Source organism: Lithobates pipiens, unplaced genomic scaffold (assembly GCF_037356315.1).
Source record: "Lithobates pipiens isolate NorthernLeopardFrog02 unplaced genomic scaffold, aLitPip1_a1.2 Scaffold_22, whole genome shotgun sequence".
In the NCBI taxonomy this organism is placed as follows: Eukaryota; Metazoa; Chordata; class Amphibia; order Anura; family Ranidae; genus Lithobates; species Lithobates pipiens.
The window spans coordinates 97,485,473-97,511,845 of record NW_027507784.1 but is presented as its reverse complement, the minus strand read 5'-3'; the positions used below and the strand labels follow the sequence as shown (position 1 = coordinate 97,511,845).

General features: G+C 42.4%; 1 protein-coding gene across 2 annotated transcripts in view; it reads left to right on the top strand.

Moving 5' to 3' along the window:
* Positions 1 to 25,685, top strand: part of CFAP210 (cilia and flagella associated protein 210) — a 38,386-nt gene extending 12,701 nt beyond the window's left edge. The window contains exons 2-9 of one of the 2 annotated variants that reach the window (XM_077447949.1): positions 3,521 to 3,732; positions 11,391 to 11,564; positions 11,676 to 11,881; positions 12,149 to 12,305; positions 13,828 to 13,967; positions 16,848 to 17,040; positions 22,454 to 22,618; positions 24,229 to 25,685. In XM_077447949.1, the coding sequence (XP_077304075.1) occupies positions 3,521 to 3,732; positions 11,391 to 11,564; positions 11,676 to 11,881; positions 12,149 to 12,305; positions 13,828 to 13,967; positions 16,848 to 17,040; positions 22,454 to 22,618; positions 24,229 to 24,591 (1,610 nt within the window). In that variant the 3' untranslated portion in view covers positions 24,592 to 25,685. Of the gene's footprint in view, positions 1 to 3,457; positions 3,733 to 11,390; positions 11,565 to 11,675; positions 11,882 to 12,148; positions 12,306 to 13,827; positions 13,968 to 16,847; positions 17,041 to 22,453; positions 22,619 to 24,228 lie in introns of both variants that reach the window. The other variant, XM_077447948.1, reaches the window with a different exon arrangement.
* The last annotated feature ends 688 nt before the right edge of the window (positions 25,686 to 26,373 follow it).

Below are 26,373 nucleotides of genomic sequence, written 5' to 3'. Positions count from 1 at the left end.
CTTGCCCAATTTGCAATCGAACTGTTGGCTTGCCCCTCATCCAGTGTCCTGTCCGAAAGGACGTTCAGCGCAGCAGGGGGGATTGTGACCGATAAGCGTACTCGCCTAGCTCACCACAGTGTTAACTACCTCACATTTCTAAAAATGAATGAGGCATGGATCTCGGAGGAATTCAACACATGTGATCAGTAGACCATGTATATGTCTATAAACAATTTTTGGAATCAAGCACACAGACCTTCTTAATTCATTTGGCTCACTTCCCTGACCCAAAAAAGCACACCGTACTATATGCCCCTACCCTCCTCTTTGAAGAGGTTGAGCGGTGTCATATTTCTACTGGGGCTGCTTATTATGAGGGGTTCCCACCATCCCTGTGCTGTGCTGACTTCCTCCTGGGTGTTCTTATTATGAGGGGCTCCCACCATCCCTGTGCTGTGCTGACTTCCTCCTGGGGGTTCTTATTATGAGGGGATCACACCATCCCTGTGCTGTGCTGACTTCCTCCTGGGGCTGCTTACGGTGCTGCTGTCAGCGCTGTATGTCACGGAGCTGCTGTCAGCGCTGTATGTCACGGAGCTGCTGTCAGCGCTGTATGTCACGGAGCTGCTGTCAGCGCTGTATGTCACGGAGCTGCTGTCAGCGCTGTATGTCACGGAGCTGCTGTCAGCGCTGTATGTCACGGAGCTGCTGTCAGCGCTGTATGTCACGGAGCTGCTGTCAGCGCTGTATGTCACGGAGCTGCTGTCAGCGCTGTATGTCACGGAGCTGCTGTCAGCGCTGTATGTCACGGAGCTGCTGTCAGCGCTGTATGTCACGGAGCTGCTGTCAGCGCTGTATGTCACGGAGCTGCTGTCAGCGCTGTATGTCACGGAGCTGCTGTCAGCGCTGTATGTCACGGAGCTGCTGTCAGCGCTGTATGTCACGGTGCTGCTGTCAGCGCTGTATGTCACGGAGCTGCTGTCAGCGCTGTATGTCACGGAGCTGCTGTCAGCGCTGTATGTCACGGTGCTGCTGTCAGCGCTGTATGTCACGGAGCTGCTGTCAGCGCTGTATGTCACGGAGCTGCTGTCAGCGCTGTATGTCACGGAGCTGCTGTCAGCGCTGTATGTCACGGAGCTGCTGTCAGCGCTGTATGTCACGGAGCTGCTGTCAGCGCTGTATGTCACGGAGCTGCTGTCAGCGCTGTATGTCACGGAGCTGCTGTCAGCGCTGTATGTCACGGTGCTGCTGTCAGCGCTGTATGTCACGGAGCTGCTGTCAGCGCTGTATGTCACGGAGCTGCTGTCAGTGCTGTATGTCACGGAGCTGCTGTCAGCGCTGTATGTCACGGAGCTGCTGTCAGCGCTGTATGTCACGGTGCTGCTGTCAGCGCTGTATGTCACGGAGCTGCTGTCAGCGCTGTATGTCACGGTGCTGCTGTCAGCGCTGTATGTCACGGAGCTGCTGTCAGCGCTGTATGTCACGGAGCTGCTGTCAGCGCTGTATGTCACGGAGCTGCTGTCAGCGCTGTATGTCACGGAGCTGCTGTCAGCGCTGTATGTCACGGAGCTGCTGTCAGCGCTGTATGTCACGGAGCTGCTGTCAGCGCTGTATGTCACGGAGCTGCTGTCAGCGCTGTATGTCACGGTGCTGCTGTCAGCGCTGTATGTCACGGAGCTGCTGTCAGCGCTGTATGTCACGGAGCTGCTGTCAGTGCTGTATGTCACGGAGCTGCTGTCAGCGCTGTATGTCACGGAGCTGCTGTCAGCGCTGTATGTCACGGTGCTGCTGTCAGCGCTGTATGTCACGGAGCTGCTGTCAGCGCTGTATGTCACGGAGCTGCTGTCAGTGCTGTATGTCACGGAGCTGCTGTCAGCGCTGTATGTCACGGAGCTGCTGTCAGCGCTGTATGTCACGGAGCTGCTGTCAGCGCTGTATGTCACGGTGCTGCTGTCAGCGCTGTATGTCACGGAGCTGCTGTCAGCGCTGTATGTCACGGAGCTGCTGTCAGCGCTGTATGTCACGGAGATGCTGTCAGCGCTGTATGTCACGGAGCTGCTGTCAGCGCTGTATGTCACGGAGCTGCTGTCAGCGCTGTATGTCACGGTGCTGATGTCAGTGCTCTGTATTACGGTGCTGCTGTCAGTGCTCTGTATCTCCTGCACCCTCTTGTTTGCCTACCCTGGTCCCTGACCTTCCCTCTCCTCCATTGCCTTCATTAGCTCCATAGTCCTGAATTGTCAGAACAATTTCCCAAATAAAAAAAAAATGCTTGTAGTTATCGATCCCAAATTCACCTCATACATGTATTATGCTATTGTCCAGGTGGTGGGACTACGTGCTACCCCCTAATAATTACCCCGTGGCCGCAAATTCGACCTAAAGGTTTGCGAAATTCGCCTCCCATTGAAGTCAATGGAGCCCGCGGCGAACGGTCGTTTTCGCGAACGTTTGTGTCCGTTCGCGTTTCGCGTTCGCGAAACGTCCCGTCGGAAGTTCGTCCATCACTACTCATCAGTGCCCATCAGTGAAGGAGAAAATGTACTTATGTACAAAATTTTATGACCGAAACAAAGAAACTGGTTTTTTTTTCAAAATTTTTGTTCTTTTTTTATTTGTTACAAAAAAAACCCCGGCAGTGATCAAATACCACCAAAAGAAAGCTCTCTTTGTTGGTTTCTAATTGCATGGTCAAGTAAGACTGTACACAAACAAAATGTTTATCATTCTGTTCCAAGAAAAAAGGGCTGCGCTAAAGGATTGACCAATAAGTGATAAGCAGAATTGATCCCTGCTGGGGGCAACAATATATATATATATATTTTATTTATTCAAATTATTATCGAATGCTATTTATTGGGTGAGCTGTGCAATAGCTTTTTTTGATTTCTTGATTTACTTGTTGCAATACACCGTTTCCCCCAGCAGGGATCAATTCTTCTTATCACTTATTGGTCAGTCCTTAAGGCGCAGCCCTTTTTCTTGGTTTCTATTTTGTTTAATGTTGTATAACATGTGGGAGTTGCAGTTTGACAATTTAGACAGAATAGCGCAGTTTTTTTTTTTCCTTTTATGACTGTGCAATTGTCATTCAAAGTGCAACAGCAATGAAAGCTGAAAATTGGCCTGGGCAGGAAGGGGCGAAAGTGTCTGGTATTGAAGTGGTTAAAGATAAAGTAGCTGCATACTCAGTAAGTAAATAAAACAGCCTCTGAAAGTGGTTAAAAACTGAGGGTTTAATATCACTTGAATTCCTAGAGCTTCAATGTTAATTTACTACAATTGTGTATACTGATTGTTTAGCGCCAAATATTCCTGTACTGTGATGTCTCTTTCTGTCCTTATACTGCTGTAAACTTCCTTAGTAAAAAAAATATTAATTAAAAAAAACAAAAAAAAAGGATAGTATGTGTTTTTCTGAACTATAATGAGCCTTGTGACTCCTCTCATCGTCTCTTGCACCCCCTCCTTACAGATCCTTACTGTAGATTCTTACTGCCAGGCTTACTAACTAAGAAACCTGTAATTCCCACCGCAGCTGAAAAGGTCACAGACGATGCTGGTTTAACAGTAAAGGCGGTGGATCTGCGTCATGTCACTGTGCTTCCTAAAGCAGACTGGGAACGGATTGTGAATTATAACAACACATTGGAAGAAGAAGAAAGGAGGCTTTATGAAGAGAGGAAGGAGCAGGAAGCCTTGCACCTACGTTCCCAGGAAGTGGTGAAAAACTGGACTAACACCATATCTGTGAGTTATGTTCATTATAATATCTCAGGTGATAGCCGCAGTCATTTTCTTTACTAAATATGAGCTCCAGATCCTGTAATAAAGGCCAGAAATCGACCCTCAATTGAAAAAGAAAGGAAGAGAAGGGGGAGCAGACTTTGGGGGTATTTACTAAAACTGGAGAGTGCAACATCTGGTGCAGTTCTGCATAGAAACCAATCAGCTTCAAGAATTTATTGCCAAAGCATAATTGAACAAGCTGAAGTTAGAAGGTGATTGGCTACCATGCACAGCTGCTCCAGTTTTGGTAAATAAACACATATTCGGAGCGTTCGTACGATAATCTGATCGTTAATACAGAGCTTTCGAGAGTTAATCACGACAGTTCATCCGATATTATCAGATCGGACAAGCACAACATTTTTATCGTACAATGCCAGATTGTACGATTTTCATTTAATCAGTACAGCTGTCGTTCAAAAATGCAATACAAATACACAAAACATGACATCACTTCAGAATTTTTATTCTGTCGTATGGGAATTTTCATAACTTTAGTAAACTCTTCATTATTGATATGAGATCATCATGCAAAAAAAAAAAAACATCCAATAATCTCATTGTGTGTACCAGGCATTAGTTGTTATGCTTGTCTCATGATATATTCTAGTCCTACCTGTCAAGACAGATTTGTTATAGGTCGTTAAGGTCTTGGTTTCCACGTTGCTTTCTTACATGGCAAAATGTAATTCCATCACCACATGCCGACCAGGCCATAGCTGAAAGACGGCTACAGCGCGGTTGGCTTATTCTGGGTGGACGTCCGTGGGACGTCCTCCCAGAATCTTGCTCCCGCACACCCCAGAATATCCGTGACCCGGCGCATCACGGTAAACGGGCGCTGATAGCGGAGGGATCACTTGTAAACAAACCGGCGTCACGTCATGACGCTGGTCCCTCCTCCTCTCTCTGTATCGATTGGTACAGTGAGAGGGGAGAGGGGGAGAGATGGCAGCAGTGCTGTGAGCTGGATGTGTAGTGCCCACAGCGCTGCTCAGTGCCAATAATCTTCAGTACTCTGCCCATACTGTGCAATAGTCTGCAACACTGTGCAACACTCTGCCAATGTTCTGCAACACTGAAATACTCTGCAATAATCTGCCAATACTCACCAATACTCTGCAATAATCTGCCAATACTCTGCAATAAATTTTAAAAGAAACAAAGAATTTTTTTTTTTTTTTTTTTACTAAATTTCAGTCTTTTTTGATTAATAGTGCAAAAAATAAAAAACCCAGCGGTGATTAAATACCACCAAAAGAAAGCTCTATTTGTGTGAAAAAAAGGACAAACATTTGATTTGGGTACAGTGTTGCATGACTGAGTAATTGTCATTCAAAGTGTGAGAGCACCGAAAGCTGAAAATTGGTCTGGTTAGGAAGGGGGTTTAAGTGCCCAGTGGTCAAGTGGTTAATCACATGGCTGGCCTGAGTCTCTGTCCTAATTATATTTCTTCCTTATTGTGCATTGGAGTACTTTTATGATAATCTGATGTTCTGTATTATTGATACTACATGGGGTTTAATGACTTCACTGGCACACTGTATTAATATATTTTCTTCTGTCTGAAAATTCAATAAAACTTTATTTTTAAAAAAAATATTTATTGAACGATGAAAAAATGCACTCACTTTTACGTGATTTTGGGGCACAATGGCAGATGACATCCATAGGGGTGGAGGGCTGAGGGGATAAAAAGAGGGGCAGCAAACACTGTGGCCAACAGTACTGTTACACAGTGCTAAATACTTCCACCTGCTTTGATGGCGTCTTATTAGGTCTGGTGGAAAAGGTGCCAGCGGAACCGACAAGCGCATTTGCCTCCGTGTACAATCAAGGGAGGATAGGGGCACATTCATTTTTTTTTAATTATTATTATTATTTATTTATTTTTTACACTGTTGCTTTAATGATTTTTTTAAATCACTTTTATTGCTGTCACGTGGAATGTAAACATCCTTCTGACAGCAATAGGCATGTTACAGGTACTCTTTATGGAGAGATCTATAAGACCCCAAATTCCTCTTCTGCTCTTAAAAGCATTCAAAACGCCAAGATCAGCATTTTTGAATGCTTTAGATTTTAAAAAAATGGCGCCAATGGTTACTGAGTAAACACAGAAGTGATGTCATGTCTCAGTGGGACAGGAGAGCCCAAGAGAGCCGTGGGAGGTGAGGGACATCTCCTCCTGCTGCTTGTAATAGCATCCGGTTGCTATTACAAGAGAGCTGACCGATGGCTCTAAATAAACTATACCGGGGTACAGGCGCTGCCCCCCCCCCTGAAAAATGCCGCCCAATGCAAACGCCTTGTTTGCCTTGCGGTAGATATGCCCCTGGCTACATCCATTCAAAATGCAGAATGTACACAGGGTCTCTCAGCTCTGAAAAGCTGGGGGTGGAGAGCTGAGGCTACATCAGTGAGAAGGTCTCTGAGAGTTGATTGGAGGGAAGGGACATACACCTTCATACAGTACACAGGAACAGAGCTGAGGCTGTCAATCACAGATTGTGCCCTCCTCTGTCACCATCTTTCTCTTTGTGTGAGGAAAACTTGTCAGAAGTGACTCATGCTTATAGCAGAGGAACGGAGCAGCAGACAGAAATGACACATTCCTGATGATGCAATACATTTTGCGAAACGCGTAGAGGCTGCTGGGAACTCTGTTTTTGTCACTGCTGGCACCACGGGAAAACGAGTCTTGGAACGCACTCGCAGACTGTAGGACATACACCGCCACTGGTAGGGGATTGGAGCATTAGTGAGGCAGATCTGAACACTATCCCCAAACATACGGCTGGACATGCTTGGTGCCGGCATAGGCACATGTGAGTTTGAATTTTTGTTTTTTAAATTTTAAATAAACTTTTTACTATATACTACACTATGATGGCTATTCATATATCTTTATGAGAAATAACTAGTGCAAGAGGCCGCATATACTGCTTGGAAAGGCTGTTGGTGAAATGTTTAACGGAGTGGTTATCCTAAATGAACCAAAGGCGCATACACAGACTCAATCTGGTGAGTGGCCATTTTGGCGATGGTGAAGTCACTCGACTGGTGAATAGAAGAAGCACTTTAAATAGGAGGAATTTAGTGACACTGGAGTGATCACTCACTTAGGACATTCATGTGGCACTGAAATAGTTTTTTCTATATTTTTATTTTTATTTATATACTGGATACATATTTTTTATGCTTGAATTTTTTATCCACATTGTTTATATTAATTGCACTTTATATGAAAGCAAAGTGTGGAACTTAATTAAGGCACGGCGCTTTATGTGGTGGTAGTTCACGCAATCCATATTATATGCACACTATAGAGGGATATACTTTGTTCTTATTTCATGTCTGAGGTTTACAACCACTTTAATTGTTTAATTCAAAATAATTACATTCAAGGTGTGCCATGAATGATAACGGTCGCTCTCAACCAAATCATCAACCATATTACTTTCTGTCATTTATTAATAAATTGCATGTCTATTTCTGCAATATGTAGACAGGTTGTCCAACAAATGTACTGCTGATTGTGGGGTTCATATTCATTAGCTCCTGATGATCCACACAGACTTGGTTTAATGACCCCTCCCCAGCAGCACGCTTACCTTCATTCCCACACCGCTTCTTCATTCCGCTGCTGGGATTGAAAAAAATATCCAGTATGTCCAGCATGGAGGAGTATGTGATTTATTACCCTGTCTCGCATGCAAAATGCTGGATCAGAGCTGTCACACGGAGGAGGAAATAAATATCAGAAGGGGGGCCAGGACAAGGGGTGGGCAGGAGGGGTGGCAGCCCTGAGCACTTTGGTATCATGTTAGGTGGGAGTGCTAAGATTGGTGACCTAGGGGGATTTGTGTTGGGATGGGGGGGGGGGGGGGGGAAATTTGTGCTGGGAGGTAGAGATTTGAAGTGGGGAGGAGATGATGTGTACTCGGAGGGGATATTTTAGGAGTAGAGAATTTGTGCTAGGAGGGGTGGGGGTGGGGCAAAGATTTGGGGGATTTCAGCAGTGGGGGGGGTGGATTTGTACTGGGAAGAGGAGGAATTGATTAGTGCTCAGTGTTATTGGGGGGGGGGGGGGGGATTTTGCTGACACAGGATGATCATACAGCTCTGGAGATGGGGGGGGGGGGGGGGGAAGGGCAGTATGGCATGTTCACCCTGGGCTCTAGATGACCTTGTCCCCACCCTGGATATACGCTTATACAGGCTTGTTTTTTTCCCGGTGGTGATTGGTCGAAAAGTGGGTATGTGTTGAAAGTGGAGAGAAGCATTAAGCAGGTAAAGCACGGGATCTCTTTCTGGACTCACTCCACTAAATGATGGCGTATCAGTCATGAAATCCCTGCTGAAAGGGCCTAGGGCAGTGATGGCGAACCTTGGCACTCCAGATGTTTTGGAACTACATTTTCCATGATGCTTATGCACTCTGCAGTGTAGTTGAGCATCATGGGAAATGTAGTTCCAAAACATCTGGGGTGCCAAGGTTCGCCATCACTGGCCTAGGGACTGTCATTCGAGCAGTGCTGGCCATTTATCAGTTCGACCTCTAATTTGATTTCCCACCTCAGAAGAGATCTCTTGATCGGCGCTGCAATATTATTTTGGCCTCAAGAGCAACATGGAAGGAAGTTGGAAGTATTGGTTTCTGCAGGAAATATTTCAGCCCATCCCTTACAATTCTTCCCTTTAATGGAAACCTTTACTGAAAGAAAGATGAGTGCTGTCAAAGTTGAAACCATCCCTTTTGAAACTGCAAGTTGCCTGGCTGTCATGCTAATCCTCTGACTTCAATATTTGAAGAGCCACTGATTTAAAACAAGCCTGTTCATCAGGAGTTCATGCTGCTACATGCTTGCATGAGTTACTTAGAAAATACCGAAGCCAGAAATAAACTTGCCATACACTGATTGTAATTCGACCGGTGCTATAGCAACCTTTCCGAACTTCAATCAGTATGTGAGCTCCCCTGCTCAATTCTTTGACTCCTTTAGAGCCCTTTCACATTGGGTCGGTGTGGGCGCCGCTTTACTGCCGTTTTAGCGGTGCTATTCGGCCGCTAGCAGGGTGGTTTTAACCCCCGCTTAGTGGGCGAAAAAGGGTTAAAACGACAAGCAAAGCGCAGCTGCAGCGGCGGTTCGGTAGCAGTGCCCATTCAGATCAATGGGCAGGAGTGGTGCATACACCGCTCCAAAGATGCTGCTTGCAGGAGTTTTTTCAATGTCCTGCAAGCGCACCGCTCCAGTGCGAAAGCCCACATTGGAGAGACAGGAGCGGCTCTTTACAGGCACTATGCAGGCGCTATTTTTAGTGCTGTAGCACCTGTAAAGAGTAAAAGGGGTCTAAGAAGAGACCTGTTGGAAAATTTTATGACAATCAGCTGCAGCCACTGAACAATGTATTCTAATAATGGCAGGTGTCAATGTCCGGGTGGGGGGATTTCTCCATCCATCTTCTTTGTGTAGATGGAGGAATTTGTTAGGGTTGGTTCACACCACAGTTATAGCATTCCCAAAGCATATTTGCATGCATGTTTAGACACATTTTTGATGCATTTTTCAATGTGTACCAGTCAGTGGCGGCCCATCCACCCCCTCTATCCATGGCCACCACCCACATGCTCTATCCACAACCACTATTCTGACAGGATACCGCCACCCCCTACTCATGCGACCGGCCCCTTTCAGGATGCCGGGCACGTGAATTTCAGCGGCGGGGGAGTCATTTTTTTTTCAGCACCTGATTAGAACCGGAGGCTCTAATAGGGTGGGCTTGTGGCGCAGAGCATTGCGCCAGGAGCCCACCCAGGTGTTAAAAACAACGAATTAATATTCGCTATTGAAACACTGATCCTCAATCCAGCCATTCAGAAGCAGGTCTGAGACCCGTTTTCGTTTTCCGATTGGCCAAAAAGAGAATAGTCCCAATTGGCTGCCGAGGAGGAAACGAAAGCCACCGCAATGCCCATGGAGAACAGGGGAAGGGAAAGCCGCTGCCGCCACTGCCGCCGAGCAAGGGAAGCTGCCAGTGAAACCTGGAAGAAGCACTGCCCACTGGGGGGGTTTACTGTTTGCGGGCCACTTAAAAAAAATTACCACCAGCCGCCACTGGTACCAGTGCATTTTTTATGTGCATGTCATTTACATCACGTTCCAAGTAAAAAAAAAAAAAAAAAAAAAACCTACAGCAAGTTTTACTTTTGTTAAAAGCACTGGAATACGTGGCAATTACTATACATGCACTTCGGATATGTTTTAAGGCTTGGTTCACATCTATGCTTTTTTTTTTTTTTAGTGCTTTTTGCAGAAACACACTAGAGTCCATTTAACAAGGTTTCCTTTGGGACATTTTCACATCTGTGCATTTTTGGAAAGGATCAGGGACTTTTTTCAAACGCAAAACAGTGAATTTATGGTTCAATAGACATCAATGGAGAAGCTGCAGAAAAGCATATAGTGTATTTTTTGCTGCGGTTTACTTTTTTTATTTTTTTTATCTGCTCAACAACAAATTGGCCAAAGAAACCCCAACGAAAATATAAAAAATGCAAAATGCATCAAAAATGTGTAAAAAACACAAAATGCAAAGCAAAAAGCACCGCAGAAACGGATCAAAAGCAAACTGCATAGGTGTAAACCAGGCCTAAAAACTCACTGGAAAGCATCTGGTTTAAACCAGCCCTTAGCCCTGATTCACACCTATGCATTTTTAGTGCTTTTTGCTATTTTCAGATTTGCACTACAGAACGTGTTCCATAGGAAACCATGTTAAACCATGTTAAATGGACTGTAGTGCAAAAAGGCATAGGTGTGAATCAAGCCATAGGCTCGATTCACATCTATGCATGTTGCTGTTGAGCATTTCTGTGCTTTTTGCGGGGCTTGCCGCAATTTGCATTCTTTTTTTTTTTTACACTGTATATAGCTGGTTGCTAAGGAAGGGGCCTGGGAAGTGGCAAAATCTAAAATAAAAAGTAAAAATGCAGTACTTGTGTTTTGGATGCGGGTCCATTGAATTCTATTACATGCAAAACACTGCATTTTGCATGAAAAAGTCCCTGACCCTTTCCAAAAATGCAGAGGCACAAAAATGCATTGATGTGAACATGTTGCATAGGAACCCATGTTAAAAAATTTCCCTGCATTTCTGCAAACTGCAAAATGCATCAAATAACGCATTAGGCTGGATTCATACCTATGCTTTTTTAGTGCTTTTTGCATTTTGCAGATTTGCACTACAGAACGTGTTCCATAGGAAACCATGGTAAATGGACTGTAGTGCAAATCTGCAAAATGCAAAAAGCACTAAAAATGCATAGGTGTGAATCCAGCATTAGGTTATATTTTTTAATTCAGCCCGCTGGCTGCTTGAAAAAAAATTAACTATGAAAGCCAACTATAGCCTGGCATCTTATGTATTTCTCTAAAGGGATTATTTACGCATTGATACATATTTTTTTTTCAATATTTTTTTTTTTTTTATACCGGCAGTTTTTCTGTCATAGCTTTTAATGCTAAAAAAAAAAAAAAACTTCTTTGCCATGTGTTTATTCATATCATAGGACGATAAACAAAATTTTTTATTTTTTTTTTCAATATCATTTGTAGGGTTTGAGGCAGAAGAGGCTAAAAGCAAAGAAGCTTCGGGAGGAAAAAGAAGAGGAAGAAAAGACGAAAATTGATCTAGAGGAGGCCCAATATCAGGCAGAGAAAAGGAGAGAGGCAATTGAAAAAGCCAGAACCAAGCAATACTACCAGACTGATAAAGTCAAGACGTTCCATGTACATAGTTTGTTTTATGTTTCATAGCGTTCTGCTGTGCTGGTTATTCTGAAGTCCAACTAAAAATGTGCAATTGTTTTATTAAAAACATGTGACCTGTATTATTTACAGAGTGCGCTGCTACTTACGGAAGTCATAAAAGAGCGAGATGCACAGATGGAGCTCAAAAATAAGATAATGAATAGGAGCAATAGGCAAGGCAAAGACACTCTGGCAAACATGCAGCGAGAACTGGAAGAGAGTATTTATAATGACCAGCAGAAGGCGCTGCAGAGACTGACAGAAAGAAAGTATAACGCAAACGAGCTTATGAAACAGTATGTGAAAATTGACTACTTTTTTTTTTTTTTTGGGCAGATTTTCTCCTGTTATTTATTTTGTACGTTTATTAGTCATTGGTTAGCCTGTCTATATGCATACAGTATTTTTACAAAATCTAAGTAAATGTAAAAAGTTAACATACTTCATTCATGAGTCAGCAGTTGAAAATCTTGGATTTCAGTCTACCATTTATGCTAACTTTGTTGCTTTCTTCCTATGTTCTTAGCAGGTACAGCTTTCATATGTGGTTCATTTCTCCCCAGGGTGGAGGAGCACAGACATGCTGCTGAACTAGAGAAGCAAGCTAACTACAGGGAGGGTGAAGAAATCAGAAGACTGACCAGACTGAACGAGTGGGAAATGGGCAAGCTGGCTAAACTGAAACAGGATGAGAAACAAGAAATAATGAGAGCCCATTTGGTGAGTAGATTACAAAACAACAACTGTACATAACATATAGGGCCCTTCTAGAAAGCATGGATGCCCGCATCCCGACCTATACAGTATTCCATCATTTTCCAAAAAGGAGACTTTAAAAAACAACCATACCTTCTTAGTGTGTGAAAACAAAGATAACAATCCTTTTTTTTTTTTTTTTCAAATAGGTAAAAATTGAATTGTCTGTAAAGAGACATATGACAAGTTTAGAAATCTTTAAAATAAAGCTCATAGATTTTACAACCGCTTATTATTTTTCACAAATAATCATGTTTTACATCATCAATAATGACAATATTACGGTATCTTTTTTCCCCATTTTGCTTTCATAAAGTTGGTGGTGTTGAAAAGCAAATGCCTATTTTTATTGCTATAGTTAACTTTGTTTTTATACTAAGAAGGTTGTCCTTTATAGCCTTGTTTTTGTAAAATAGTAAAAAAATGGGGCAAGTCAAAGAACTACAAAATGGGCAACGCACCATGCTTCCAGGTACATGAAAGCCACATTTACACAGCACTGTTTTTTCTTGCAGAATCTTGCTGCCAAAAGTATAGTACTCTGAGGCTCGGTTCACACCTAATACCAATGCGGCTCCCAGCAGGGATCCTGTGCGTCCTGGTTCACCGTTTTAGGTCCGATTTCAGTCCGAATTTTGGGCTAAATTCAGACTTGAAACCGACCAAAAGATGCACAGGGCTCCTGTGCAAATTCGCACTGGAGTTGCATCAGAGATATGTGAACCGGCTCCATAGAGAGCCTATTTGCAATCTCCTGCTATTGCGAATTGGATGCGGCGATCCCGCATCCAATTCGCAATAGTGTGAACCCAGCTTGAATGTTGTATACATATAATGTTTACATGCATACATCATTACAGCATAAATGGCCTCTATTGGCCACTAACACTGCTAAGCTAGATGCTAGGACAAAGGCAGCTTCTGCCGCCTGTGTCCTGCCAACAAAGGATGCCAGTCCTGACATTATTGCTAATAAAACTGCAGGCAGTCAGTTCCCCATCAGTTCCTCTATGATGGCTGGCAGAAGGAGTGGTTTCTCAGGCAATCAATATCTATATAGGAAGAAACAACTTCTCCCACCAGCCATCAGGCAGATCTGATGGAGAACTGAAACACATAAACCATTCTGGCTCCACCTGCCCATGGCATCAAGAGCAGTTAAAAGTGGTGGGCATGAAGAGCAGTTAAATTGGCACAGGAAGAAGATGGTGGTGGCATACTCAGTAAATTACACTGCCCTGGAGATTCCTAAGAATTATTTTGGGCTATCATTATAAGTTTTTGTTCCAACATATCTGTCATGCATGTATATCTGTCAAATGTGGCCCACGATGGAAGATGGCATTGCCCTTTTGGCCTATCTTTGGACTTGAGCTTGACATACCTAGTCTACACCACGTAGGGAGACTCGCTAATCACAAATTATCCCAGCTAAAAGTATGAACTATGTGATGTAACTATAGGAATACCTTTGCTTATTTGACAGGCACATGTTGCAGACAGAGACCTGCTCAGAGAGCTTGAGAAACAGAAGGAAGAAGAGAATGATGACTTATTACGTCGCTTTGTTCTTGCAAAGAAAAAAATGTCCAACTTGAAAAAAGGAAGAGAGGATGAATTGCACAGGTGAGGATTTATACAAGTCCTACGCTGCAGAATGTACAGGCAGAGAAAGACCATTGTTTCTTAATGGAACACAATCAGCTGTTTTGGAAATAGATCCTTAACCTGGGTTTCTGCATTAAAAAAAAAATTATAATAATAAAAAAAAGACGCTCAACCCCAACATTTTAAATCTAAGATACCAATAGGTTAATAGTTGTCCTGGTCTTGAATAAAAGTATCTTTGTATAGTGGCAAACTGAGAAATGTGAATAAAATCTACTTTAAACTAAATTATATTTCTAAAATTGCAGAATGGGGTGAAGACATTTCTTGCTTCATTCAAGGCAGGCACATTTTCATTGCAGGATGTAAAAGTCAGTGCTGATGACCCTTGCCCTGCGTAATAATAGGAAAAAGAAAACTTAAAATGGATTTTCCATATCTGTTTAGAAACTGGAAAACCCCATAGTGAGCTACATCAAATGTCAAAGTGTCAACCATCTAACCTACACTGTCTGCAATAAGTAGCTTTTCTTGGAGGTCTCCCCCCTACTGTCCACTCATACACTACAGTCTACTCATGTCTGTGCTTGTTTACATTGCATTCCATCCCAATATGTTTCCACAATACCATATGCTGTATCAAGCATTACAGATGCAGCAATTTCCTGTACTTTTTACAGTTTATCAACACTGAGCCCTCTCCACCTTACATTTCATAAGTATGTATTGTCCTTGCAAACACCTCTAGAGGATTGATATCTGACATTTATGGTAGTATCTGCAAGTTGGCACAAAAAGGGAAACAGAGATCTCCCTAGTCAGAGGAAGTGGGTGGAGGATCAATGGGATATAACAGAGGACAAGTGAAGATGTATATTGGAACTAGGGCTGTTGGTCTTGGTGTCCCCTTCACAAATAATTTCAAAATTGTTCTTAGTGCATACAGCATAATATACACTCCAGAAGTGGTTTATATTTGGATAAAGGCCTGATGCTAAGTTCCCCCTTGTGTGGAGACCCAAGAGGGAACCTTATACACATTGTCTGGAGGTGCCCAAAACTGTATAGGAATTGGAGGAAGGTTCTTGATACCATGAATTTGGTTTTTGGGACATCTCTAGACCTTGAGCCAAAACTGAGGGTGCTGGGCTATGTGGAAAGGAATGCGTGGACAGGTAACCAACAGATAGCAATGTCAAAGTGCCTATTCCAAGCAAAAAAACTGATCGCACAGAGATGGTTCGAGCAAGCTCCCCCCGATTAGTGCGGACTTGGTAAAGGTAGTCAACGATATATGATGGAAGAGAAGTTTTTATATACAAAACAAGGAAATGTAAAGAAATATGAAAAGATGTGGAAACCTTGGTTAGATGGGTATATGTGGAAATGGGTATAGCCTCTAATGTGATAGGAGAAAGTAAACAAGAAGCTAAGGAGAAAAGGTCTGAATGAAGTAGGCATAGGTGGTGTAAGGTCTAGTCTAAAAGATATATTGGGGGTATCTCTTTTGTTATAGTTGTGCTCAAATAACTTAATAATGGGTTATAATAAATGAATTAATTGGAAAATTGAGATATAAAAGAGAAGAAGAGTGTAGTGCATTTTCTTTCTTTCATGAAAATTGAATAACTGGAAAATGTATGTGGTGTGTGGGTGGGATAAATGGGGTATGTGGGATGTATGGGTAATGGGGTTCATTTGGATAATGGGGTTTATTTGGGTACCGTATGTACTGAGTATTGAAATTGAATAGGAATATAAATGTAGTAGAATTTGGAAAAAGTGTTGGTTGGAAGTTTTATGTATAAATTAAACATTTTTCAATAAAGAATACTTGATTTAAAAAAAAAATATATGTATGTGCTAAGCACTCCCTGCTTTCCACCAACTCCCATCCCTTCAGGCATTTTGTGCTTATTGCAAACAGCTGCACAATGACTTCACACATCGGGAACATTGGTATGAACTGTCATTCTTCCTCGGGAGGGAGAAATTACAGTTTATATATATATGATACATCCCCCTAATCCATGATCCTTTTCCACCCCTCTGTTCACCCTCCCAGTCCATGAAGTGATCCTTTTTTTGCATTGTTTCTTAATTGAACACAATCAGCTGATTTCCCTTTCCATCCACCCGCTCTTACTCTGCCACAATCATCCCTCTCTTTGCCCCCCAACTAGCCCCATTCTCCCAATTATCTATGATCATATTTGCCTCTTCTATCCACTGTCCTCAATTAGTTACCACTGCATTCTCTGCAATCGATTATCTTTTTTGTGCCACCAATCTTTCACTTACATGTGTCCTAGTTCAGCTCACTCTTAGCCTCATGTCCTTTCTAGTCTACGATCTTCTACATTCTGCTAACTTTCTTTCTCCCCAGGGATGGATCAGATCACACTCTTTCACCACTATCTTTTCCCATCAGCTCCTACTCTGTCTCCCACAATGTACTGTTCCAATGTCATGTTCAGCTTCCACAATGCCTCCTTTATGTCCTTCTGGTCTACAACCAGTTGTCATTCTGCATCTTTATAAACCTACTTCCAATTCCACATTCAGCCACCATTCTACCTCCTGTTTCCCTGATCACCTACAGCTTTGCTTGGTCTCACATTGAACCACGATCACAACCTCCTTCTCATAGCTGAACTTCTAAGCTCCACAATCAGTTAGGACCCCAACCCCATAATTTTACATTTTCTGCTAAATATTATCTTAGTCAGCAGTAATAAATCCCAGTTTGTTACAAATCACACAAAGGCCAAAAATCATTTAGCCTCAGTTAATTGATTCAAGAAATGGCACACGTTTACTGTTAAAGCTAATGCATAAACTTGCTGAGCTAAATAAGACATCACAATGATTCTAATGGGTTGATTTGTTGGGCACCAGGCAGACAATGGAACGTAGGGATCAAATCACTGAATTGCTGGCGGCACAAATGAAACAGAAAGTTGATGATGAAGAACAACACATAGCAAAAGCTGTAGCAGAAATGGAAGCAAAAAACAAAAAAGAAACACAGGAAAAAGAAGAGAAGATAAAGTTGGATATCAAGGCCATCACTGAGCACAGGCTTGCAATGGTAAGAACACAACTGCTTTTGATTATATGGATTTTTGTTTTTCTATTGATGATTTAGTAAGCCGTAAGCCTCGTACACACTATTAGATTTTCTGCAGATTTTTTCCTTCAGATTTACCAAAACCATGTAGTGAAAGGGCCTGCCTGATTGCATACAAAGTGAAACTCCTAAGGTTTGACCTCATATTATATGTGGTTTTGGTAAATCTGAAGGAAAAAAATCAGCAGAAAATCTGATAGTGTGTATTAGACATGTGCATTCGTTTTCGTCCGAATGCATTTTCGTCCGAATTTCAGCTATTTTCGTTTTCGTTTTGACAAACGATAACGAAAGCACAAAATCCGAAAAACGAAAGATCCGACATAAATAAATGCTTTATTTTCGTTTTCATTGTTACAACAGTTCGATATAGAATAGGAGATTCGACATGACTCTGACAACAATCTGTGTCTATAGAACCTGTGTTCGAATGTGCCTAACCTTACCTCTATTAGTCCAAGATTATATAGAGAAAATATTCGACAGAGAAAAAAGATTTGACAGAGAGAAAAGATTCTGCAAGATACTGTCCTAAAAAGTGTTTGGGGACCCGGGTCCTGCCCCAGGGGATATGTATCAATGCAAAAAAAAGTTTTAAAAACGGCCGTTTTTTCGGGAGCAGTGATTTTAATAATGATTAAAGTGAAACAATAAAAGTGTAATATTCCTTTAAATTTCGTAGGGGGGGGTTGTCTATAGTATGCCTGTGAAGGGGCGCATGTTTCCCGTGCTTAGAATTGTCCCTGCACAAAGTGTCATTTATGCAGGAAAAAAAGTCCTTTAAAATCACTCGCAGCTATTATGAATTGTCGGCTCCCGTAATACAGAGAACACTCATTGAAAGTCATTGATAAAAAAATAAATAAATAAATAAATAAATAAAAAAGCGTGGGGGTCCCCCAAATTCAATTACCAGGCCCTTCAGGTCTGGTATGGATATTAAGGGGAACCCTGCCTCAAATTTAAGAAAAAATTTGACGTGGGGTTCCCCCTAAATATCCATAACCAGACCCTTCAGGTCTGGTATGGATATTAAGGGGAACCCCGCGTCAAATTTAAAAAAAAATTGACGTGGGGTTCCCCCTAAAAATCCATACCAGACCGTTTATCCGAGCACGCAACCTGGCAGGCCGCAGGAAAAGAGGGGGGGACGAGAGAGCGGCCCCCCCTCCCTCCTGAACCGTACCAGGCCACATGCCCTCAACATTGGGAGGATGCTTTGGGGGTCTGTGACCCCTCAAAGCACCTTGTCCCCATGTTGATGAGGACAAGGGCCTCATCCCCACAACCCTGGCCAGTGGTTGTGGAGGTCTGCGGGCGGGGGGCTTATCAGAATCTGGAAGCCCCCTTTAATAAGGGGACCCCCAGATCCCGGCCCCCCCCCTGTTTGAAATGGTAAGGGGGTACAAAAGTACCCCTACCATTTCACAAAGAAAGTGTAAAAAATGTTTAAATAAAACAAACACACTTTTGAAAAATTCCTTTATTAAAAATAAAAAAATAAAAAAAAGATTCCAGCGGCGGTAATCCACTCTTGCTATCCATCGACGGACGGTCATATCTCCAGCGATGTCTAATATCATCCAGCGCAGCGCAGCATCCTTCTTCTGTCTCCGTGGAGGAGACACTACAGGCATTCCGGCGGCTGACGTTTGTTATATACGGAGGGCGGGGCCACCCGTCACCTGACCCCGCCCCCCTCTGACGCAAGGGGAAACCCGGGGTTCCCTGTGACGTAGGGGTGACCCGCACCCCTCTGATGTAACACAGGCAGGTTTCCGTTACATCAGAGGGGGGCGGGGTCACCCCTACGTCACGGGGAACCCCGGGTTTCCCCTTGCGTCAGAGGGGGGCGGGGTCAGGTGACGGGTGGCCCCGCCCTCCGTATATAACAAACGTCAGCCGCCGGAATGTCTGTAGTGTCTCCTCCACGGAGACAGAAGAAGGATGCTGCGCTGCGCTGGATGAGATGAGACATCGCTGGAGATATGACCGTCCGTCGATGGATAGCAAGAGTGGATTACCGCCGCTGGAATCTTTTTTTTATTTTTTTATTTTTAATAAAGGAATTTTTCAAAAGTGTGTTTGTTTTATTTAAACATTTTTTACACTTTCTTTGTGAAATGGTAGGGGTACTTTTGTACCCCCTTACCATTTCAAACAGGGGGGGGGCCGGGATCTGGGGGTCCCCTTGTTAAAGGGGGCTTCCAGATTCTGATAAGCCCCCCGCCCGCAGACCTCCACAACCACCGGCCAGGGTTGTGGGGATGAGGCCCTTGTCCTCATCAACATGGGGACAAGGTGCTTTGAGGGGTCACAGACCCCCAAAGCATCCTCCCAATGTTGAGGGCATGTGGCCTGGTACGGTTCAGGAGGGAGGGGGGGCCGCTCTCTCGTCCCCCCCTCTTTTCCTGCGGCCTGCCAGGTTGCGTGCTCGGATAAAGGGTCTGGTATGGATTTTTAGGGGGAACCCCACGTCAATTTTTTTTTAAATTTGACGCGGGGTTCCCCTTAATATCCATACCAGACCTGAAGGGTCTGGTTATGGATATTTAGGGGGAACCCCACGTCAATTTTTTTTTAAATTTGACGCTGGGTTCCCCTTAATATCCATACCAGACCTGAAGGGCCTGGTAATTGAATTTGGGGGACCCCCACGCTTTTTTTTTTATTTATTTTTTTATCAATGACTTTCAATGAGTGTTCTCTGTATTACGGGAGCCGACAATTCATTATAGCTGCGAGTGATTTTAAAGGACTTTTTTTCCTGCATAAATGACACTTTGTGCAGGGACAATTCTAAGCACCAGAAACATGCGCCCCTTCACAGGCATACTATAGACAACCCCCCCCTACGAAATTTAAAGGAATATTACACTTTTATTGTTTCACTTTAATCATTATTAAAATCACTGCTCCCGAAAAAACGGCCGTTTTTAAAACTTTTTTTTGCATTGATCCATGTCCCCTGGGGCAGGACCCGGGTCCCCAAACACTTTTTAGGACAGTAACTTGCAAATTAGCCTTTAAAATGAGCACTTTAGATTTTGAACGTTGGAGTCCCATAGACTTTAATAGGGTTCTAAAGTATGCTATATACTAGCTCCGTCGAATCTTCTTTATACATTCGACAGACACCATAAGCCTTCAAAGACAGATTCGACCGTGATTCATGTGGATTTTCGGACGAATGCAATTTTTGAACGAAAAATGAAATAAATAAAAACGAATTTCGGGAGTAACTAAATAAATTAAGTTTTCAGACGAAAACGAAATTCCGAAACGAAATATTTTACTCTGCACATGTCTAGTGTGTATGGGGCTTAATACTCTAAATGCCAAGGATCTCCTGTTTTGCCCATCATCCCTTTGCATTGCTGGAAACGGTGTAGATATGTGGGAAGGTGTTTGTCCTGAACAGAATGAATAGCAAGAAATATGCTTAATATAACTGTTCATAAATTAATTATAAATAGCTTATATTAAGGCCAAACTCCAGCCCAAGAATAACACATTTTGAATAGTTTTAGGAAAGTTAGAGCCACTTTCAAGTTTTTATTGGTGTCTTTGTCTTCAGAACCAACACTTTTGGTAGTATCAGTTTCTTGGCCCCTCACTTTGCTCTGTGGTTCCTTTCATGGGCCCTTACATGACTACAGGACACAGTTTGCCAAATGAGCACAGCAGGGCACCAAAAATGTAAAATTTTAGAAAGTAAGTGTCTGTTTCTGAAAACTTTTCAGATGGCTGTTTCTTTTCAATACAGCAGGAGGTTCGGTTTAAAAAAAACACTATAACCTGCCCATTAAGGGAAAGTGACAATGCCACCTGATAGTCCACTTCCCCCAGCAAGTTATAATTACTGAAATGGTCCCCCCAAGGCCTCCTCACTTCAGAAGTTGGCCTTGAGTTATCTCTGATGGATAACATCACATGGGAGAGGTCATGTGCTCCTCCATCCCTGGAAGCCCCACTCCATTAAATCAAATAGAGCATGGGCTCTAAAGGAGCGAAGAGGCAGCATCAATATTGCGTAAACTTTGCTCAGGTAATGGCTATCGGTAGGCACTGTGACCTTTCTCTGAATGGTGACCGCGAGGTTGATTTACTAAAGAAAAGACAAATATACTGTGCACTAGAAGTGCAGTTGCTCTAGATCGGAGAGGAAGCTCTGGTGATTTCTATCATCCAATCATGTACAAGCAAAAATGCTGTTTTTTTATTTTCCTTGTACGTGATTGAGTATTCTTTTCAAAGTGAAGCTTTACCCGATTTACTAAGCTCTGGAGCAAGTGCACTTGCATTGTACAGTATAATTGACTTTAGTAAATCAATCCCAATGTCTCTGTAATGGATTTTGCACTTTTTCTGAGGCGGTGATGTAAATAAGCAGTTGCAAAATAAACAATGCTTGTTAACCTCCCTAGCGGTAATCCCGAGTCTGGCTCAGGCTGGGATTTCAGTACCATAAACGGAAACCCCAAGCCAGACTCAGGATCGCATCGCTGGATACAGGGAGGACTCAGGGAGAAGTTACTTACCTTGTCCCCTGGATCCAGCGATGTCCTCCGCGCTGTGTGATCGAGCTGTCCTCCGCTCGATTCACACAGTGCCCGAGTGCCGCCGAGCTCCGTCCCCTGCGATGTTACGGCACACGGGAGCGGAGATCGGCGCCAAATTCAAAAAAGTAAAAACACACAAAACACACACAGTACTGTCATTTTACAGATTACAGTACTGTATAAAAAAATTAGACATCACTTTGTCCCTAGTGGTCTGTGCAGTGCCCTGCATGCACTTTTATATTATAAATACTGTTTTTTCTGTCTGGAATTTGGAGATTGTCCATAGCAACCAAAAAGTGTCCCTTTATGTCAAAAGTAATTTTAGACCAACTAGAAAACAGCAATAATAAAATAGAATCACTTGCAGAATTGAGCGATAGCGATTTGTGGTGAAATTCGTCATCAAACACTAAATCTAATGACAGCGACAATTCTGCAAATGAGCAAATTTCAGTGTTTTTGGATTTGATTACATTATTGAATAATTTTTATTATTATTTATTATATTATAAACTTTATCATACCCGGGATGTCTGCTAGACTCTGATTTGAACAGATTTAAGAGAGTTATTCCTAAGAATTACAGGACTACAATATAAAATGCCAAATTTCCATGCAAAATGTACCTATTTCAGCACCTAAAACCAGAACTAATCATACCGGCAGGTAGGTTAAGTACTAATGACATAAGTACACCAGTTAAGGGGTCTAAAAGTTTCCACAAAATCAACAAGGTGCTAGAAACATGTGGACTTTAATGTTGTGAGCACAAAACTTCATCCTATGAAATATGTTATGTTTACCAACAGAGGAGAAAAAAAGAAGAGGAAGAAAAAGATGAGAAGTTGAAGGCCTTACAAGCCCTTTATAAAATAAAAGAGGCAGATAATTATTTTATTGCACAACAGAAAGAGAAAATGAGACAAACAGAAGAACAATGTAAGAAAATTCAAACAATGCAGATCCAACAGATGGTAAGAACCTGCTTTTACTTTACCAACCAGAGCTGAATACAGTATATGACTCCGCTTTTGATGGATTTAAAGTGTTACTAAACCCACAACAGTAAAATCAGTCTGTATATGCAGCAAAGCATGCTTGTTATACTCACTGTGGAAAATAAGTGGTTAATCCCCTGCAGTGTGTAACAAGGCTGTTTGATCCTGTATGCACAAATCCTTATCCTCTTCTTCCACTGACTCCAAAACATGTCAGGATAAGACCGAGTTACTGGAGTCAGGCTGCACATGCCCAGTTTGGTGTGTATTGCTAGAGAGTTATTTTTTTCCTTGGGAGAGTGCATGTGATCAGCGCAGGGCCAAACAGCACTTTCCAGACAGAGGGTCAGGGGTCCTGCATCCTGATAGGGCAGCCATTGCAGTGTGTAAACTCTTCCTACAAGCTATAACCAGGCACTGATAGAAGTCACAAGACTAATATATACTGCTGACAAGAAAAGGTATTTAGTAGTTTGTATTTACTAAAATAATTGCATTTCTGTGTACTGTGGGAGACCAGATATAGTTAATGCAGGCTCCTGGGTTTAGTAACACTTTAATATAACGGGGTTGACTAAAGGAGTAAATTGCATTGCAATGCAAAGTCATTGGGGGTCATTTACGAATGCAATTGCTCTGTATTTCCAAATGTAACACTCTGCAAATTTATGTAAATCATATGCAGTTACTATTTTATCTTTGTGGCTAAACATTCTGCAAGTGTTTCACCACCACTGTTTTGCACACATTTGTGAATTTTTGCTTGATTTTATGCATTTGTTGCAAGTGTTAAGAACTAGGTTGCATAAGAATTAACACCACCTGTATCATAATTAAGAAGTGATGCAGAATGTTTTTTTTTATCTGAAAATGACTACCTAAGATGCTTTTCTGTCACCTATTTTAGACAATTTGTTACAAGTCTGGCAAATTTGCTTTGCTTATACATAATGCAACAGTGTGGCAAATCTGCCACACTTATCGATAATCTGACAAAACAACTGGCTCAAAGCAATATGACACAATTATTACATGAAATGTGACCTTATAATAAATCTGTTGCAGTGTAAAACGCCTGTTACTGCAAGGGCGCACAATTGCTTTCTTTTTGTCAGATTGACGTTGCAACAAGGCCCAGAGCTGCACTGCCGTGTGCTGAGATGAAATGCAGACATGCTGCATTTTATCACATCGCACTGTGAAGAACCACATGGCACTGTACAGCAGTGCATCACCATGAATGAAGTGTACTTTTGTATACTTCAAATAAAGTTTGCACAAAAAAAAAGGAGCTGTGCTATGCGTTAAATTGTGCACCACGCTGGCCTCTACCGCCGCCAGGAACTGACAGTTGCCACAGTGGCAAATTGTGAATGTGAATTTGCCCTAATACTGCATTTCTGGCAAGATCAATAGATATTTTCTGTACTTGCTGAAAATGTTAGCCTAAAAACAAGAAATCTAATGCAGTCACCACTTCTAAAGACTGGTAAGCTGCAATGTATTACATTTATGTTTTAAGAAGCCAGCATGATTGTACAATGTTTGTGTTCAAAATCTTATTTGATGTTGTTTGCTAAATTTAGGCTGAGAAGAAAACTATGTCACAGGCAGAAAAAGGAGCAGAGATGGCTTATACCAAACAAAATGAAGCTTTAATGGTGAAGGAAGAGGATGTTTTCCAAGAGTACGCCAAACAAGTGATTGATTCAGTCACCAATGCTGGATGTAATCCATATGCGTTGAAGAAGGCAGCTCAGATTGGTACAGGTGGTGGGCGCGGCCCTGTTTACTCTGGCAGAGGAGGCCTTCGGCCCAGCTACCTGGTACAGGACACCAGTGGTGTCCAACTCCCGGCCTACCAGAATGACACGACCCAGCAAATAAAGGGGATCTATGATTCTGGGGATATCCAACATGCTAAAAGAAAACTTGGTTTTACATACTGATGCAGAATTTTACCACGTTAATACCTGCCAATTCTGATCTATCCTGAAAATATTGGTTACCTGGTTGTCATGATGATTCATTCATTTTAGTACTTTACGAGGCTCTGTCCTGGAACAAGTTTGCAGATCAGTATTCATTCCAAAAACAGTCAGGGAAATAACAAATTTTAGGAGAGCAGCAGCTTCTGCCCCGTATTCTCTCAGTACCGGTTTCCATAAAGGATATTTGTACTTTCTGACATAGTACAGTTATTATTTTTGCCTACCCCTAAAGCCACCCATAGATGGTGCAATTTTCTTTCCTGCAATCACATGCACTGACTATGTTGATGGGGGAATCCTTCCTACGGAGCCATTGTGTTCTCCTGGCAGGGAGACCCGTCCCTCGCAGGAGAACACACAGTGATTATTGCTAGCGCCTATAGCCGCTCTCATTAAAAATTCGACATGCTAGTTGTGCATGTTGATTGATGGATCGACTTGGGTACAATCAGCCTGCCCGTGCATGCTTTGAATCTCAGCCAGTCACCTGCTGAACTGGCTGAGATTCGAACTGTCCATGGCCTACTTGACCTAATGGTCCTTCCTCCCAAATGTATACTTTCCCCAAATTAGACGATGACTACCTACCTCTGGTCAAAAATCTTCCTTCCACTGCATGCACCTGCAGATTTATTCTTTTTTAATGTCTATTCAAATTCAAAAAGGTATAGTCAGGGGCAAAGAAGATATCAGTCAGAAGCTCTGGAGATTCCTGCAGGACACGTGATTTGGTCAAGTATGTATCTGGGGTAGGTAAATTGAAGTCAGGAAGGTTAGGCAAAAAGGATAACTGTACTTTCTCTGAAAGAACAATTATCCTTTAATGTGTAGGCAACACAATTCATGATAATTAGACTTAAAATAAAACAGGATTTGGTGTGGTCTAACTTTTTACCATTACATAAAGGCTAAATATGCCTCCAGCCATTGTGTGAAAAATATATGTATTGGTCTATGAATTTAAAAGAATGCTGACATTTTTTTACTCAACAATATCAGTAAAAGCTGTATATCAACGTTAAAATGCAATAAAATATCCACACCTTTTCCAAGCATTTGTATCTGTATTTTTATTGTGGGGGTAGAAAAGTCGCCATATTAGTCCTTATTACATACATAAAGGCCACAGAGGCACAAAATGCTGTTTGATCCTGTCTTCTCTGATCCTCCCCTTCTTCCACAGTCCCAATCCATCTTCTGATAGTACAGAGCCATAGGAAGCACTCTGCACATGCTCAGTTTGGTGTGTATTGCTAGAGAGTTTTTCTTTTTGGGAAGGTGCATGTGATCAGCACAGGGCCATTCAGCAATGTCCAGAGAGAGGGTCAGGGGTCCTGCAGCCTCATAGGACAGTCAGAGGAGAATGAAAACTTCTCCTACAAGCTTTAACCAGTGCTCGGGCAGACACTGATAGAAGTCACAGGAATGCTATAATTGCTGATGAGAAAGGGTATTTAGCAGTTTTATATTTACTAAAACTATTTAATTTCGATATTCCGTGTACTGTGGGAGACCAGATATAGTGAATGCAGGGTCCTGGGTTTAGTAATAAGTTGGTGTGAATGAGCCATTGTCTTTACCTACTGAATACAGTACAAGAGGTTTCAATTATATCCTTTAGCACATATCATTGGATGAGTTAGATTAATAAGGAGATGTGTTTCTTTCCTTTTTCAGGTATATGAATTAAATTGAAACTTTAACTAGAAATTGAAAATGTGTGAACATTTTATTATTACT